The sequence below is a fragment of the Saccharomyces paradoxus genome, chromosome VII (genome assembly GCF_002079055.1).
Source record: "Saccharomyces paradoxus chromosome VII, complete sequence".
Lineage (NCBI taxonomy): Eukaryota > Fungi > Ascomycota > Saccharomycetes > Saccharomycetales > Saccharomycetaceae > Saccharomyces > Saccharomyces paradoxus.
Genome location: NC_047493.1, coordinates 877,007 through 893,121, shown reverse-complemented (window position 1 = coordinate 893,121; position 16,115 = coordinate 877,007). Strand labels below are relative to the sequence as shown.

General features: G+C 40.3%; 11 protein-coding genes across 11 annotated transcripts; 4 read left to right on the top strand and 7 right to left on the bottom strand.

Annotated features, from left to right (window-relative positions):
- Window positions 1-163: 163 nt before the first annotated feature.
- On the bottom strand, window positions 164-1,381 carry RPS0A (40S ribosomal protein uS2; the record flags this gene model as incomplete). The annotated part of the gene is made up of 2 exons (XM_033910658.1): window positions 164-832; window positions 1,292-1,381. The coding sequence occupies 2 exons, from the start codon at window positions 1,379-1,381 to the stop codon at window positions 164-166; spliced, it is 759 nt and encodes a 252-aa protein (XP_033766549.1).
- A 1,117-nt stretch (window positions 1,382-2,498) lies between these two features.
- RTA1 (Rta1p) lies at window positions 2,499-3,449 on the top strand (the record flags this gene model as incomplete). The annotated part of the gene is made up of 1 exon (XM_033910657.1): window positions 2,499-3,449. The coding sequence occupies one exon, from the start codon at window positions 2,499-2,501 to the stop codon at window positions 3,447-3,449; it is 951 nt and encodes a 316-aa protein (XP_033766548.1).
- Window positions 3,450-3,542: 93 nt separating this feature from the next.
- Window positions 3,543-4,946, bottom strand: SLI1 (N-acetyltransferase; the record flags this gene model as incomplete). The annotated part of the gene is made up of 1 exon (XM_033910656.1): window positions 3,543-4,946. One exon carries the CDS (start codon window positions 4,944-4,946, stop codon window positions 3,543-3,545), a length of 1,404 nt encoding a protein of 467 aa, XP_033766547.1.
- A 304-nt stretch (window positions 4,947-5,250) lies between these two features.
- Window positions 5,251-6,711, bottom strand: ZPR1 (zinc finger-containing protein ZPR1; the record flags this gene model as incomplete). The annotated part of the gene is made up of 1 exon (XM_033910655.1): window positions 5,251-6,711. One exon carries the CDS (start codon window positions 6,709-6,711, stop codon window positions 5,251-5,253), a length of 1,461 nt encoding a protein of 486 aa, XP_033766546.1.
- A 517-nt stretch (window positions 6,712-7,228) lies between these two features.
- SPAR_G04230 (uncharacterized protein) lies at window positions 7,229-8,464 on the top strand (the record flags this gene model as incomplete). Its single annotated transcript, XM_033910654.1, has 1 exon — window positions 7,229-8,464. One exon carries the CDS (start codon window positions 7,229-7,231, stop codon window positions 8,462-8,464), a length of 1,236 nt encoding a protein of 411 aa, XP_033766545.1.
- Window positions 8,465-8,737: 273 nt separating this feature from the next.
- Window positions 8,738-9,052, top strand: TRX2 (thioredoxin TRX2; the record flags this gene model as incomplete). The annotated part of the gene is made up of 1 exon (XM_033910653.1): window positions 8,738-9,052. One exon carries the CDS (start codon window positions 8,738-8,740, stop codon window positions 9,050-9,052), a length of 315 nt encoding a protein of 104 aa, XP_033766544.1.
- An 81-nt stretch (window positions 9,053-9,133) lies between these two features.
- On the bottom strand, window positions 9,134-10,063 carry SER2 (phosphoserine phosphatase; the record flags this gene model as incomplete). Its single annotated transcript, XM_033910652.1, has 1 exon — window positions 9,134-10,063. The coding sequence occupies one exon, from the start codon at window positions 10,061-10,063 to the stop codon at window positions 9,134-9,136; it is 930 nt and encodes a 309-aa protein (XP_033766543.1).
- A 245-nt stretch (window positions 10,064-10,308) lies between these two features.
- On the top strand, window positions 10,309-11,094 carry CIR1 (Cir1p; the record flags this gene model as incomplete). The annotated part of the gene is made up of 1 exon (XM_033910651.1): window positions 10,309-11,094. The coding sequence occupies one exon, from the start codon at window positions 10,309-10,311 to the stop codon at window positions 11,092-11,094; it is 786 nt and encodes a 261-aa protein (XP_033766542.1).
- Window positions 11,095-11,195: 101 nt separating this feature from the next.
- Window positions 11,196-11,501, bottom strand: MVB12 (ubiquitin-binding ESCRT-I subunit protein MVB12; the record flags this gene model as incomplete). Its single annotated transcript, XM_033910650.1, has 1 exon — window positions 11,196-11,501. One exon carries the CDS (start codon window positions 11,499-11,501, stop codon window positions 11,196-11,198), a length of 306 nt encoding a protein of 101 aa, XP_033766541.1.
- A 314-nt stretch (window positions 11,502-11,815) lies between these two features.
- On the bottom strand, window positions 11,816-12,688 carry TDA10 (putative ATP-dependent kinase; the record flags this gene model as incomplete). Its single annotated transcript, XM_033910649.1, has 1 exon — window positions 11,816-12,688. One exon carries the CDS (start codon window positions 12,686-12,688, stop codon window positions 11,816-11,818), a length of 873 nt encoding a protein of 290 aa, XP_033766540.1.
- A 435-nt stretch (window positions 12,689-13,123) lies between these two features.
- Window positions 13,124-15,964, bottom strand: ADE3 (trifunctional formate-tetrahydrofolate ligase/methenyltetrahydrofolate cyclohydrolase/methylenetetrahydrofolate dehydrogenase ADE3; the record flags this gene model as incomplete). Its single annotated transcript, XM_033910648.1, has 1 exon — window positions 13,124-15,964. The coding sequence occupies one exon, from the start codon at window positions 15,962-15,964 to the stop codon at window positions 13,124-13,126; it is 2,841 nt and encodes a 946-aa protein (XP_033766539.1).
- Between the last annotated feature and the right edge of the window lie 151 nt (window positions 15,965-16,115).

The following is a 16,115-nucleotide window of genomic DNA, read 5'->3' as shown; positions in this document are numbered from 1 at the left end:
TTTATAACAAATGATGTGCATGGTTAAATGTGTGACAAGATGGCACAATGTAATTTTTTTTTCTCTTAATTTCTATTTAGCCGTAATTTGATAAAGAAATCTGTTATTCTAATAAAACATTATACTATAATTATTAATATACTATTTGTAAATATCACCTTACTTACCATTCGACGTTGTCAGCATTTTCTTCAGCCCATTCGGTGGCTTCAGCTTGCTCTTCAGTAACTTCTTCCTTGGTTTCTTCTTCACCAGCTTCTTCAGTGGTGGCTTCTTCAGCAACTTGTTGTTCAACTTCTTCAGGGTCTCTGTAGAAGTACAAATCTGGCATGATGGACCATGGTTGAGTTCTGTCGACCAAAGCACCTCTTAGTCTCAAGACTTCTCTAGCCAATAAGTACCAGATTAAACCAATGGAGTGCTTACCTCTGTTGTTACATGGGATAGCAACATCGACGAATTCTGATGGTGAGTCCAGATCAGTTAGAGCAATGACTGGGATGTTAACGTAAGAAGCTTCCTTGATAGCTTGAGCATCTGATCTTGGGTCGGTGACAATAACTAATCTTGGTTCCTTGAAAGAACGGGTGATGTAATTGGTGAAAGAACCTGGGGTGAATCTACCGGCGATTGGAGTAGCACCAGTGTGAGCAGCGAACTTCAAAACAGCCCTTTGACCGAAAGTTCTGGAAGAGATGGCAACAACGTCTTCTGGGTTTGGAATGGCAGCGATGATTCTAGCAGCCAAAACCAACTTTTCCCAGGTCTTACCAACGTTGATAACGTGGACACCATCTGGTCTAGCATTGAAAACATATGGTTCTTGGTGAACCTGCGATAAAAATAGAAAAATAAAATTGTTAGTATAAGAGATTAAAAAACGTACTCTCGGCACATGCTGTGAATGATTAACGGATGCGAATTAATGCGGCCTGGAAAAATGGCATTTATAGGTGACTAATAGCCTTGGCAAGGTAGGTACCAGTACTTATCGATTTCATTGGGGAGGTTTAATAATAATACCAAAGATTTGCTTTTCGTTTCCATTGTTCATTTAAAATTCAACAATATAATACAATTGGAAAGTTTATTGGGCAATATTTGCAGACGATTAAGGAAACTTAAATTGTTTTAATGATTGTTCTTGCATTTCCCTTCTTCTATTCCGTTCGAAAAATGCCATACCAGCATTCCATTCAGTTGGTGAGAAATCTGGCCGGGCCAATTCTTTCATTTGAACTATCTTCAATCACACATTATTAGTTTATAATCGGGGATGAGTATAACATACTTGAACGTTTCTAGCACCTAAGTGAGTGTTAGCAGCCAACAAAAGTTGGGCATCTTCTGGAGTCAAGTCAAAAGTAGCTGGTAAGGACATTTCGCTCTCTATTTAGTTTGCTATTTTCTAAGCTATTCAGCGTACTACAAGGGCAGTTTACGAAGTAAACTAACATTACTACATTTCGATATATTATAACCATCCTTACTACGGGATCTGGCAAGTGTTCTGCCTTGCTACTGTCTGCCCGGCAGCAGGCCACTACGCTACTCGCAGTTGGGAAGACGACAGGATCCTGGTATCTCTGGGAGAGTACGCAAGATTGAATCGATGGCCCTGCACGTTTCCAATCGTCGGCTGAGATGAGCCTATTCCAGCCCACAGAGTAAATTCCCCCAGGCTGGGTTCTGTTCCAATCTCCTCCTTCCCAAGAGAGTCTCTCTGAGCCTGCGTCGCCGACCTAGGGAGCGCTTATTGGTTTGTGCACCAGTTACTGCCAATACCAGAAAGCCGAACTTTTTACATGGGCACGCTTAGCGGCAAAATATAATGCTTTTGGTTTTCATAAATTCCATTATGTCTGGGTCTCTAATATGTATGGGTTTTTATTTCATTTTGATTGTCGATCGAATTTTATTCTCCGTTTTTAAAGGGGAAGTGCTTCCGGGATATATTCATCACCGTCCAAAAAGTTTATTTTAAGATTTAAACTTTACAAGCCACGATAAATTATATATGTTGTGCCATGTTTAGACATGCATCTTTCCCTATTTCCTATGGATCCTTCTAGAGATTACCGAAATAGAAAAATATTGTAAAACTGCTCATCAACTGTTTCTTCCATACAAACAAAGCTACGCTTAGCTAACATAGGTGGATCGTTTAGCATGCTGTTTTTTTTTTTTCGCGGCTTCTATTTACACTTCGCTTGTTAGCAAGATACCCGTTGTCAACAATCTGCTCTATGCGGCATTCACACTGGCATTTGTGATATTTCAAGCCTCACTTACCAAAAATAAGTTCCGTGGATCTTTGACGGGAAAAAACAATAAAACATTGTCATATTCTTGAGAAAAGGCTTATCATGCAGCAAAAGATTTGTACGTATATATACTCTTCACAATTAGATGAGATAAATGTACCCTGCATATGTTGAAGTAATCAATTCTGTAGAAGAATGTAGCACACATTCAGTACATTTTCTATCACCGCAAATATGGCAAAAGACGGCTTTGAGTTATATAGATATACGCCAGAAATAGGTGCGAGTATACTTTTTACGGTACTCTTTGCATTAGCGGGGGTAGTATTTGTGTTTTTATTAGTTTATTATTCTGTCAAAAGCAAAAGAACAGTTGCCTCTCTGGTGAAGTCACAACCCATATTGCGGTACTATGGTACAGTCAAGTTGGCAGGAGCGTACATTCCCTTCATATTTGGGTGTTTTGTTGAGTTTGTGGGCTTTGCCTTTAGATGTAAGTCTAGCAAGGACACCACACTACTGAACCCCTACATCATTCAAACAGTTTTCTTGCTAGTTTCTCCGACATTGTATGCTGCTACGATTTACATGATTTTTGGTAGAATGGCCACTTTACTGTTCGCAGAAAACTTAATGATCATGCCCGCCAGATTCAATACTACGATATTTGTCATCGGGGATGTAGGGAGCCTTCTGTTACAAGCTGCTGGTGGTGCTATGATGTCTAAGGTGTCAAGCGCATCTTCTGGTTCCCATCTCGTTACGGCTGGTTTGTTCATTCAAATTGCTTTTTTTGGCCTCTTCATTATAAATGAGTTCTTGTTCATTTTCAAGATGAACAAAAAACCAACCAGTGTATCAATAAGATATGGTAGTTGGAAAGTCCTGAACGTTGCCTTATTGGTAAACAGTTTTCTGATTTTAATCAGATCGATTGTCAGAGCTGTTGAATTTATACAGGGTTACGATGGAGAAATTGCCTCACATGAGTGGTATCTTTACATTTTTGACGGTTTACCAATGTTTCTACTTGTATTGATTTTTATTGTAGCGTTCCCATTAATCAATATTTTCAGAATTCAGGAGGAGTCTATTAAAGCGCAACAATCTGCAAGATTCGATGGTAACGTCTATCCTGATGTTGACATAATATCCATCGAGGAAGATCTCGCTTCCAAAGACTAAATAAACTTGCTTTCATATGTATATATATTCTCCTGTTTGGGAGAGCGGAAATGGTGGTTTTTATTTTGCATTTGCGCTAATGGAGTGCTTCTGTTATAAATTCAAGTATTCTTTCATATATTGCCAGTGAGGTTCCAACTCTTTAGCGAGAGTATTTGGATAACTGATACAACAGTGCAGTCCGCTAGCAGGAGTAGAAATCACACTTAATGTGAATATTGAAGATATACCTTGCGGTTCGTTGAATGCAGCATCCGTTATATGGAACGGTAAACTGGCATTGCATGCAGCCCTAAAGGTTTGAAATCCCAAGTTTGTTACTTCAAATGTAGAAGAAGGTCCATTGTTCAAACCAATTTTATCTTTTAAGTACTGTTGGGAAGAAACAACCTCTAACAATTTAACTTCGTTAACTTTATCTATTATTTTATCCTTGGAACTGCTTCTTATAGTTCTTTGAATTTGTGAAGCAATATCCCATATCTCACGATTTTGGTGCAGTTTATGGTTAAATTCTATGGCCGCAATATAATTTCCCACTGCGAGTTTATCATTTGAAGGTAAATTTAAAACCTGTTCAGAAGAATTTCTAATATTCATTGGTAATTCAATTTTTAAAAATGATCCGGTATAGTCGTGTGCAGCTATTTTTTCAAAAGCTATACACACCAGGGCACTTAAAAAGGAAGTTAAAGAAGTATTATTCGCTTTGCATTCTTGCAAGACGTTTTTGAGATGTGTCGGTGATAATTGGAATTCCCGTTGATGATTAGTATTTTTTATTTTGTATACATGGCTTTCATTAGTCGGCTCGTTATCCAGCAGGTCTTTTGGAAATGAGTAGTTGGCAAACTGGATTAAGTTTTTATTGTTGCTTACGACTGTTTGAGGAAACCAACAATATAGTCTGCTGGCCAATTGCCGCACTATATGCCAATTCCAAGGTATGGGCCAGTTTCCGTATAGAGGAGCCGACATTATTTCTTCAGATGATGAACTTAATAATGGTGAATAAATTGTTTCGTCAACTTCAACCGGCTGTTGCTTTTGTAAACCTTCCATAAACGTTTCCCACACATGAACGGCGGACATCCCATCCATGAGAACATGATCTGTCAGCAACAGCATTTGGTTTTGATTAGGGATGATCAGAATCTTCCATAAAGGTTTGTTCTCGTTATAGGGAAAGTTATACATTTGAAAAATGTGGTTGATTTCAGCTTCTCCTAACTGGTCCCAATTATGGTAGTATTCTACTAAATCACTAAATTTTAATGGCTCAAGAATGCTTTGCAAGAAACCCTCTTTTTTCAATTCATCATGTAATACATTACATGCCAAACGTTCATGTTGGGCCACAGTATATTTAAGAGCCGTTACCAGGTGTTGTTTATCGGGCAATTCATTGAGTTTGATTCCCACATAAAAACATGAATGTAAATTTAGTTTACTTCTATGAAAAAAGTAATCTTCAATGGCAGATAGTTTAACTTTCATTTTTTTCAAATTTTCCCCTTTTTGTAGAAGTACCTGTTAGTGTTCTTTTAAAAGGTTAAAGTGGATCTTGTCTTTTCTTTTTCTGCGCATGTTGTTGACCAAAGGAAGAATATAAACCAAAAAGGAAAAAATAGGAGGTTTGGAGCTGTAGCCAAAAAATGCTTGTATTATCTACTTCAACTATTATACAAAAGTTTGAAATTTATGTAAATCTTAAGACTGCGCTATCCATTTGAATAGAAACGAATAAATAATATCTTACCATATGTGTGCCTGTGTAGTAAGTGTATAAGTATTGAGATCCTCACTCAACCTTGATATCGGACAAACCCAGGTCTTCATTTTGCTCCTTTGTTCTTTCGTAATCTTCAATAGTCATGTTTGGATCTGGATCTGGGGCGTAGACATTTTGTATATACGACCCAGCCAATGGATCTTCCATAACGACCGTGAACTTGACTTTTCCAGCAATGGCTTCTTTTAGCTTGGCAAAAAATTCCACCCAGCGGGCCTTTGTTGCTTCGTCCATGGAATCTGAAGTTTGAGTGAAGATACGAGATTCTAGTTCTTCATAGACTTGTCTCAGTAAACCTTCCAGAGTGGTGAATCTACCACCCAGTGTACCTTCCTGAATATCAAGATGCAATTCAGGAATAACCATACTGCATGTTTCAGACTTCAGAATATCACGGGACAAGTCGGCCGCATCGTCACAATATAGGGTGATTCTTCTCCCTTTGTCAGGGATCGCACCACCGGTCTTCACCTCATTAGACTTGTAACCACAATGATCGCAAACCGTCGACATGATGATAACTTCTTTGAAATGTGGAATATTTACTGGCTTCATATGGGTTTCACACTCTTGGGTGCACGATGGACAAGAAGCTCTGAATGTTTGCACCTCGTTATTGAAGTTTTCGATGTCTGTAGCATCTGACAAAAACTGTGGGTTTGCTGAGCCAACTTTGACAGATTCAGAAGGGTTTCTTTCACGGTTAGCCAATTGTTTCAATTGTTCTTGGCGACGTTGTTCCAATTGGTCTCTAGTAATAATTCCGACTTGAACGTTTTGTTCATCGGTTCTCACATACTGGGTATGAGACCATTTGTGTTGAGGTTCGCCAGGTTTGTATTCAATCCAAGAATTTCCAGCAGGATCATCCAAAACGAATGTTACGGGGATAGTGTTTGGTTCGCAATTGATGTAGGATTTAACTTTTTGTATGAAGTCGTCGATCTTCTTGTAGAGATTTTCGTCTATAGATTTTCTCATATCCTGATCTTGCGACAGGTCATCAATCATCTCTGATAGCAAACCTTCCACTGTTGTTAATTGGCCTCTCTTTGCCGGAATCTCAATGTCTAGCTCGACAAACTTACATGTGGCAGTTTCTGACTTGATAACTTGTCTGTTAAAATCTTCACGGCACTCCACTTTCAAGACGTAACGAGAGCCCTTCTCTTGGATCTGAGAAGCGGGTTGGATCTCACAGTTCTTAAACCCACAGTGAGGACAGTCGAATGACATGATAATGATTTCTCTGAAATAAGGGATGGAAGTCAGCAGAAGTCTGGTTGTGCCATTCTTCCCACAATTCATACAAAGAGACTCGATCTCCTGCACTGGATGGCCCATAGCGTCCTGTGCGCCGGTTAACTTGACGCCGTCGTTAGCTTGGCCCTGGTCAGCCATGTTTTCATCTTCGATCTCTGCAGCAGCTTCTCCCACTGGTTTGAACAGGTCTTCTTTTTGTTCGCTCATTCTTTTTCTTTATTATATTTCTTAGCGATATAATGCGTACCTGTAAGTGTATATGTGTGACCACCTATTGGTAACGATGCAAAACTACTTGCTACCACGATGGTTTCTTTTGCCTTGGACATCGCACATCATTATAAATGTACATCTCATCGCTGAAAATTTTTCGTCAACAGTTAGTTTTTAGTGTAAGCCCTGGTGGGGCTAGAATATTCTGGAAAATTCCAGAGGGTTTTGGTACGATTTATTGTAGGGTTAGGAATCGTTTTTCTATCAAGATGAAAATAAGGGTAATCCTTCATTTTTCAAGGTGAAAATTATCTCGATGCCTTTTTTTTTCTCGAATGGGTATGCAAGAAACGTAATGCTATGTAATGAATGAACACATATGTAAGCGTTCTAGGATGGATTGCGAGAAGAGGTGATCTTTGTTTTTGTTTTTCGTTTTCTGTTTTTAGCTTTTGTCGAACTAACTTGTAGTATAGACTGTCTGTAAGGATAAAACGGAAATAGAGCCAGTATGCCTAGAGATCCATTGATTGGTATTGTGGGTAAGCCATCTTCGGGAAAATCCACCACATTAAATTCTTTGACGGATGCAGGTGCGGCAGTAGGAGCGTTTCCCTTCACCACGATCGAGCCAAACCAAGCCACCGGCTACTTGCAAGTTGACTGTGCCTGCTCCAGATTTGGCAAGGAAGATCTTTGTAAACCTAATTACGGATGGTGTAGCAAGGGTAAGAGGCATATCCCCATTAAACTATTGGACGTGGCAGGGCTTGTGCCCGGAGCGCATTCAGGCAGAGGACTTGGAAATAAATTCTTGGATGATTTAAGACACGCAGATGCTCTTATCCACGTGGTTGACGTTAGTGGGACTACAGATGCGGAGGGGAAGAACACAAGAGGCTACGATCCATTGAATGATATAGAATGGTTACAAGATGAAATCAGGCTTTGGGTTGAGGGGAACCTGAAGAAAAGATGGGGGTCCATTGTGCGTAAACATACAGCAACAAAATCCAGCATAGTGGACACGCTGCAAGCGCAATTCGGTGGGTACGGTTCACATGCGCCCATGATCCAAAAAGCACTGGACAGGTTGAAGGGATTACCACCTTTGGAAAAATGGGATGACGAATGGATCACTCGAGTGGTCAAGTCCTTTATGGTGGAAAAATTTCCCACCGTGTTGGCGCTCAATAAGATTGACCACCCAGACGCCGATAAGAATGTTTCTAAAATCATGCTAAAGTATCCTGACACCAAAGCTGTACTGACCAGCGCAGTGACGGAAGTTTTTTTGAGGAAATTGAAGAAGCAAGGTTTCATATTATACGAGGAAGGAACGGAGTTCGTTGACACATATGAGGACGAACCAGAAAAACTAAAGCCGCTGGACGACAAGATCCTTAACAGAATCGAAAATATCAGAGATCTGGTTTTGTATAGATTCGGATCCACGGGTGTCGTCCAGGTTCTGCAAGCAGCCACAGACATCCTTGGTCTGATACCGGTGTATACTGTGAAGAACATCCAGACTTTTACGGGTGGCAACGGAACCAACGTCTTTAGAGATTGCTTTTTGGTTAAGCGAGGAACGCCTGTCGGTAAAGTTGCCAGGTACATCATGGGTGGCGAGGTAACTATTGCAAGCATCGAAACCGTTGGCGGCGTGAGAGTCAGTGAAGAAAGTTTTGTTGAGCCCGACAAAAATGACATACTCGGGTTCAAGATCGCTCCAAGATCAGCATAATATGAGTTTCAGCAAATATTAAGTAATCATCAGAACTAAATATGTAATTGTCTATACTCTTAGTAAGGGATCCTCCCTATAAGGTGGCTCTTTTCTTACTAAGCGCGTTGAGTTTCCAGCCAGCCGAAAGAGGGATAGCAGTATATAAGAGAGCCATTCGGGGGATGAAAAGCTAATGAGAAGATAGCAAGTACCAATTCATCTATTGTCTATTAGGAATCATACACAGACACATATACGAGAATATACGAATCTCTAAATAACACATCAACAATGGTCACTCAATTAAAATCCGCTTCTGAATACGACAATGCTTTGGCATCCGGCGACAAATTAGTCGTTGTTGACTTTTTTGCCACATGGTGTGGTCCATGTAAGATGATTGCCCCAATGATTGAAAAGTTCTCGGAACAATATTCTGATGCTACTTTTTACAAATTGGATGTTGATGAGGTCTCAGATGTTGCTCAAAAGGCTGAAGTCTCTTCCATGCCTACCCTGATCTTCTACAAGAGCGGTAAGGAGGTTACCAGAGTCGTTGGTGCCAACCCAGCTGCTATCAAGCAAGCTATTGCTTCCAACGTATAGCTGTCGAACTACGTAAAATATACGATGTCTGCAAGGACTAAATAAACAGTTTTTAAGAAAATTCTATTACATCTATCTTTTTTATTGTCTATCGTATATTTCCTCGTCGGTGTAGCCAAGGATGTATAGGATGTCAGTCATGGACTTGGTATTCAACTTGCAAGGTGCGGCTTTTTGCACCTTTGGCTTGGCGTTCCATGCAATCCCAAACCCGGCGGTAGCCATGGCTGGTAGGTCGTTACCACCGTCACCGACCATACAACTTGCTTCCACAGGCACCTTGTAGTCATTACACAGCTGTAGAAGAGTTTCACTTTTGCATTGGCCATCTACAATAGGACCCAGTGTTTTACCAGTTAATTTTCCATCAGCATCAACTTCCAACAAGTTTGCCTTACAAAAATCTAAACGTAATTGGTCCTTGATAAAACTGGCAAATTGGATAAACCCACCGCTTAAAACAGCAAGTTTGCAATTTTTGTCGTGAAGGAATTTACATAGTTCTGGCACACCTTTAGTGATTACCAACTTTTGTTTTATTTCATCATATAACGTATCGATTTGGAGGCCCTTCAATAATTTAACGCGTTCTCTTAAAGACTCTTTGAAATCAAGCTCATTGTTCATAGCTCTTTCTGTAATTTCATGCACTTGTTCTTCAACACCAGCGTAAGCAGCAATCAATTCGATGACCTCTTGGTAGATTAATGTTGAATCCATGTCAAAGACGAAAAGCTTTTTGGCTTGACGATATTCATTGTCGACAGAAACGATCACATCAACATCATCATAACTATCAATCACATTCATCAGTTCATTCTTGAGGTCTTTTTGTACAATTGGTCCTCTAACTTTGAGGAATATATCGGTGGCTCTTGCTGATAGTTTCTTGGTACTATTGATCGATATCTCTTTTTCTGAGCTCTCAACGACTTCTTTGACAATCTGATCGACGGTTTCTTTTGAGAGATTTTCTCCATGGGCTATACAAGTGAGAACATAATTTGACATTTTAATAGTTAGTATATGTAATGCTTATATGGTTGAGCTATCTTAGATGTGTTTTTTGGTTTTCTTCTACATAGTTTCACAGTTTCCATTTTTAATATTTTTTTTTATTTTTTCACTAGATCTTTTCGAGATTATTAGTATTGACTCTTTCTTTCTCGGTGTAAAATAATCATGATTCAAGAAACGTTGTCATGATACGCCAGGATTAATAACCCCCATAATTGCTATTAGAAAGAGTAATAAAGATGTCCGCAAAGCAGCAACTACGTATATTGGTTCCTGTGAAAAGGGTAGTTGATTTCCAGATCAAACCTAGAGTAAATAAGACCTTAACGGGGATTGAAACTAATGGGATTAAATTCAGCATCAACCCATTCGATGATATTGCTGTCGAAGAAGCTATCAGAATTAAAGAGAAAAACAAGAGTTTAGTAGAATCCACACACGCTGTCTCTATCGGCTCCACTAAAGCTCAGGATATTCTAAGAAATTGCCTTGCTAAGGGTATAGACACCTGTAGTTTGATTGACTCTGTGGGTAAAGAGAACGTAGAACCCTTAGCCATTGCCAAAATTTTAAAAGCTGTCGTTGAAAAAAAGGATTCTAATCTGGTTTTGATGGGTAAGCAAGCCATTGATGACGACTGCAACAATACCGGTCAAATGTTGGCAGGTTTATTAAATTGGCCACAGGCAACAAATGCGGCCAAGGTGGAATTCCTTAATAATGGTAAAGTTCAAGTAACAAGAGAAATTGACGATGGAGAAGAAGTAATTGAAGCTTCGTTACCAATGGTTATTACCACAGATTTGAGATTGAACACTCCGCGTTACGTAGGACTGCCCAAATTAATGAAGGCGAAAAAAAAGCCTATTGAGAAATTGGATATAGTGAAAGATTTTCCTGAAATTAATATTGAGCCTCAGTTAAAGGTGGTGTCCATGGAAGAACCAAAGACTAAGCCACCTGGCGTGAAATTAAACTCTGTAGATGAATTGATTGAAAAGTTAAAGGAAGCTAAGGTCATTTAGATGCAACAACGCCCAACGATGTAAAATGAAAACTGATAATATTACTATGGTTTATAAAAAATTGCTGTATATGTGTATATAGATGTCAAACTGCAATCTAACTAGGAATCCTCCTTTTTTGATGGAGATAATAGTGTGTTTCCAACAATTCCTGGTGGTTTTTTACTCATGTAATGCTCCTTGTACCACTGGTCGAATTTCTTACTGGAAGAATCATGCAACTGACAGACTTTTGTGATATTGTCGCATTCTTCGTACCAAGGGTATACTAAGTCCCTTGGTGGTTGTAACGATGGTAACTTAAACTCAGGAATCTGGAGCCTAGTCACTCTTTCTTGTGGAAAGTCCTTTCCATATATGTTGTAAAGGGGAATATGCCGTAGTAATTCTTCAACATTACTGTTCATTTTTGACGCGATAAATGTCTATTGCTATTTACCTTTCAATTAATCATGATACCAGTGATGCTTCCAAAACCGCTTAAATCTCGGACGGTCACTGAACGAAAATATTACAGGAATAAACTCTATTAAAATTATATGGTGGGCTATGTAACAAACAAACAATTCTTTTGAAGACAACGATTATTCAAAAATTGCCTCGTTAAAACTCAGAATGAAAAAAAAACATAAATCATTATAAAATTACCTGTTAGTATATAAAACAAAAGGGAAGAGAGAGATAATAAAAAAAATTAAAATAAAAAAAGGGCACAACATCATTATTCAATGCATCTTGTTTTTGTAGAATACACATTCCTGTCAAAGTCAATTCCTAACGTTAATGTAGCTATAGAACCTAGACCTTCACTCCGAACAAAGTCGTTGAAGTAAAGTTTATAGGAGGGCATGTATCTGTCAACAAAGGCGTGCACCTGTTCGTCAGTCATCCCCTTCCCAACCTTTGATATCAACTCATGCTCCTGTTGCAGTCTCCAACCGTAAACATTGTTAATGTTGTCGGTGGTGAATACTATCCCTAAAGACTTTATTTCTGGGTTACGCCACAACAAGTCACTGTAGAAGAAAAGCTTGGCATTGACATCAATCATGTCCCCACTAAGAAGATCATTCTTCTCAATTCCCTGCAAAATTGGATTGAATCCAAGAAACCAACCTTCTAAGATAAAAATATCAATTGGAAGTTTGATTTTTTGACCAGTGGGGCAACGATCTCCCTCTCCATTAAATTGGGATTTATCATACTTGGGTAGTATGACAGCATTTTGATCTGGGTGCTCCTCATTATTGAAGATGGTATTCAATACCTCTTGCAACAATTTCATATCATGAGTGCCAGGTAGACCACGTCCCTGCAACAGTCTATTGCTCTTGAATTGCTCATTCAATTTCAATTGGTCTTCATGGGTTAAATAAAAATCGTCGATTGAGGCGTAACCGATGGATTTTTCATCCCCATATTTTTCCATCAAATGGTTATAGATTTGGATACTTGTATAACTTTTGCCTGAGCCCTGTGGACCTGAGAAGAATATGAACAAGGGACATTTATTTTCCGTCTCAAACCATTCAGGTATATATTTATCCAAGAATTCTATCGTGTAGTCCAGTATTTTTTTTGACTTGTCACACATTTCTAGCTATACTACTTTATATTTTTTTTCAGAGCCGCAATGGGACGTTTTCTTCTTTGTATCTTGTGTATACTTTCGTTATTATACTTTGTTTCACACAAAAGTTATGCTAGCCAGTGGTTGCTTTTTCGCTATAGTATCACTTAGATTGCTAAAAGTTTGATGCATTTATTGTTCTCTTACATGCGTCTCCCCGCTTCGTCTGGTAATTAGGTTTTTTCCTCCTTAACGGAATCGGAAATTTGCAACGTTAAGGAACTGGGGTTTAATTAAAGGAAAAAGGGTAGCGGAACGTTAAATCCCCATGGATGAAAAAAACTATGCTATCATTATTAGTTCCAATAGTGTTCATATTATCGTTATTATTATTATACATTTATACTTAAAAAAAACTTTTGCATTCGTCTTTGTTAAATTCTATATAATTAAGTTGTCTTAGAACAGCCCATCGATCTCACCGTTATCATCGACTTCGACAGCCATGTAACCAGCATAAGTAGCCAAACCAGGAATGGTTTGAATTTCAGCAGCAAGAGCGTATAAGTATCCAGCACCATTAGACAATCTGACGTCTCTGATGGGGAAAGTGAATCCGGTAGGAACACCTTTCAAAGTTGCATCGTGGGACAAAGAGTATTGGGTCTTGGCAATACAAATTGGCAAGTTACCGAAGCCTTGTTCCTTGTACATGTCAATTTTGTGTTGCGCTTCAGGTAGGATATCAATTGCGGCACCACCGTACATTTTTTGAACGATAGTGGTTAATTTGTCTTCAACGGATGAATTAACATCATATAGGAAATGGAAGTCCACCGGTTGGTTGGAAGCTTCGATGACGGCCTTCGCTAAATCAATAGCACCTTTACCACCTTCGGCCCAATGGTTAGAGGTTACTGCTTCAAATGCACCTGCTTCTAGGGCAGCTTTTCTAATGGCGGCGATTTCACCTTCAGTGTCGGTTTCAAACTTGTTAATTGCTACAACAACAGGGACGCCAAATTGCTTAATGTTGGCAATTTGTTTACACATGTTGGCAGCACCCTTTTCTACAAACTCGATATTTTCCTCGGTATATGCGGAAGGTAAAGGTTGGCCAGGTTTGACGTCTGGAGCACCACCGTGGGACTTCAAAGCCCTGACGGTAGCAACCAACACCACGGCATTAGGCGTTAATCCGGAGGAACGACACTTAATATTAAAGAATCTCTCACCACCCATGGTGAAATCGAACCCTGCTTCGGTGACCACGTAACCAGCCTCTGTTTTTGCCTCTGGTTCGGTGCCAACCAATTTCAAAGCTACACGATCAGCGATGACAGAAGAAGCACCGATAGAGATATTGGCAAATGGACCGGCATGGACCAAAACGGGAGTACCTTCTAAAGTTTGCATCAAATTAGGCTTGATCGCGTCTCTTAATAAGGCGGTTAAAGCGCCGGTACAACCCACATCTTCTACAGTAACCGGAGACCTGTTTACGTCAGCAGCAACAACGACTCGTCCAATACGTTCCTTCATGTCTCTCAAGTCCTTTGAAAGAGCAAGAATAGCCATCAATTCTGAAGCGACGGTGATGTCGAATCCAGTAACCCTCGTGTGGTTCTTCTCGGTAGGAGCTTGACCAATAGTGATCTGTCTTAACATTCTGTCGTTGATGTCTACCACCCTCTTGATAGTGATAGTGTCTGGGTCGATGTTCAATCTGGCGAATTTGTTGATCTCTTCAGGTGTTAGATCGTCAGGGTTGGTCTTTTGAATACCCAGTCTATTTAGTCTCCTTTGCATGGAAGGAGTGAACTTTCTCCTACCGTTCTTTCTGGGTACTAATCTATTGTAGAAGGTAGCGTCGTTCTTTTGAGTGGTTTCATGGAACATTCTCGTGTCGATAGCGGCAGCAAGTAGGTTATTGGCGGCACCAATGGCGTGAATGTCACCAGTCAAATGTAGGTTGAATTCGTCCATTGGAATGACTTGAGAGTAACCACCGCCCGCAGCACCACCTTTGACACCTAAAGTGGGTCCTAGGGAGGGTTGCCTGACATTGGCAATAGCTGGCTTGCCCAAGTGAGCTGTTAGTGCCTGAACAAGACCCATCGTGGTGGTGGATTTACCTTCTCCCAGAGGTGTGGGTGTGATACCAGAGACCAAGATGTATTTACCATTTTGGCGCGACTGTAGTCTCTCGATGACTTTAGGAGAAATCTTGGCCTTATAATGCCCGTACAATTCCAACTCATGGGAGTAAATACCCAATTCTTGAGCAAGTTGGTTAATGAGTTTCGGCTGCTGTGCTCTAGAGATGTCTATATCGGAAGGAACAGGTGTTAGCAACTTCAAGGGCAAGGGAGGAATCTGCAAAGGTTTCGAGGATTCTACCATTTGGCGTTTGGCAGCAATCAAGGTGTTTTGCATTAGCATAGCCACAGTCATGGGGCCCACACCACCGGGTACTGGTGTGATTAGGTGGACGTATTTGATTGCTTCATTAAATTCAACGTCACCGACACACTTGAAACCAGATTTTTTGGAAGGATCAGCCACGTAGTTGGTGCCAACATCAATGACCACGGTTTTCTTGTCGCTGGGAGTGTCGTCTCTTGGTTTGAACCATTCACCCTTCACGAATTCCGGCTGGCCGATGGCAACAACGACAATGTCCGCGTTGTGCAAGTAGGACGCGATATCGCGAGTCTTAGAATGCGTGATGGTGACGGTGGAGTTTAGAGACTTTAACAATTCCGCGACAGGAGAGCCGACAATGTCGGATCTGCCGATTACGACGGATCGGGAGCCTTCAATCGTGACGTTGGCCTTGTGAAGCAGCTCAATGATCCCCTTAGGCGTGCAGGGCAAGAAGAATGGGTGTCCGTTCTTCTTATTCAATTCGCCAATGTTGGTGGGCCCGAACCCGTCCACGTCCTTTTCTGCCAACACTCTCGAGGTTATTTTGTCCTCGTCCAAGTGAGCGGGTAATGGCAGTTGCACGATAATACCGTGTGTCCGTGGATCCTCATTTAGCTGGTCCACGTTACGCAGAACTTCAAATTCAGAAACCGACTCATCTAAATGAATGAAATTAGCAACAATGCCGGCCTCTTCAGCGGCCTTACGCTTCATACGTACATATGTGGCCGAGTCCGGTCTGTTGCCCACTTGAATGATGGCAAGATTGGGCGCGAACCCAGGCACGTGACTTTGGATACTTTTGATTTCTTTAGCAATATCGCTTCTAAATTGATGGGCACATGCTTTGCCGTCCAGCACTTGACCAGTCATGATTTCTTATTTGACTTGTGCTGTTGTCTTAGTCTCCTTACTTGGTCTTACAAGTTTAATTGAATGGTGTCGCTATTGTTGTATTGTAAACGAGTCTATATATAATAAAAAGTTACGGAATTATGGAGAGCGCGTATATGATGAATGAATG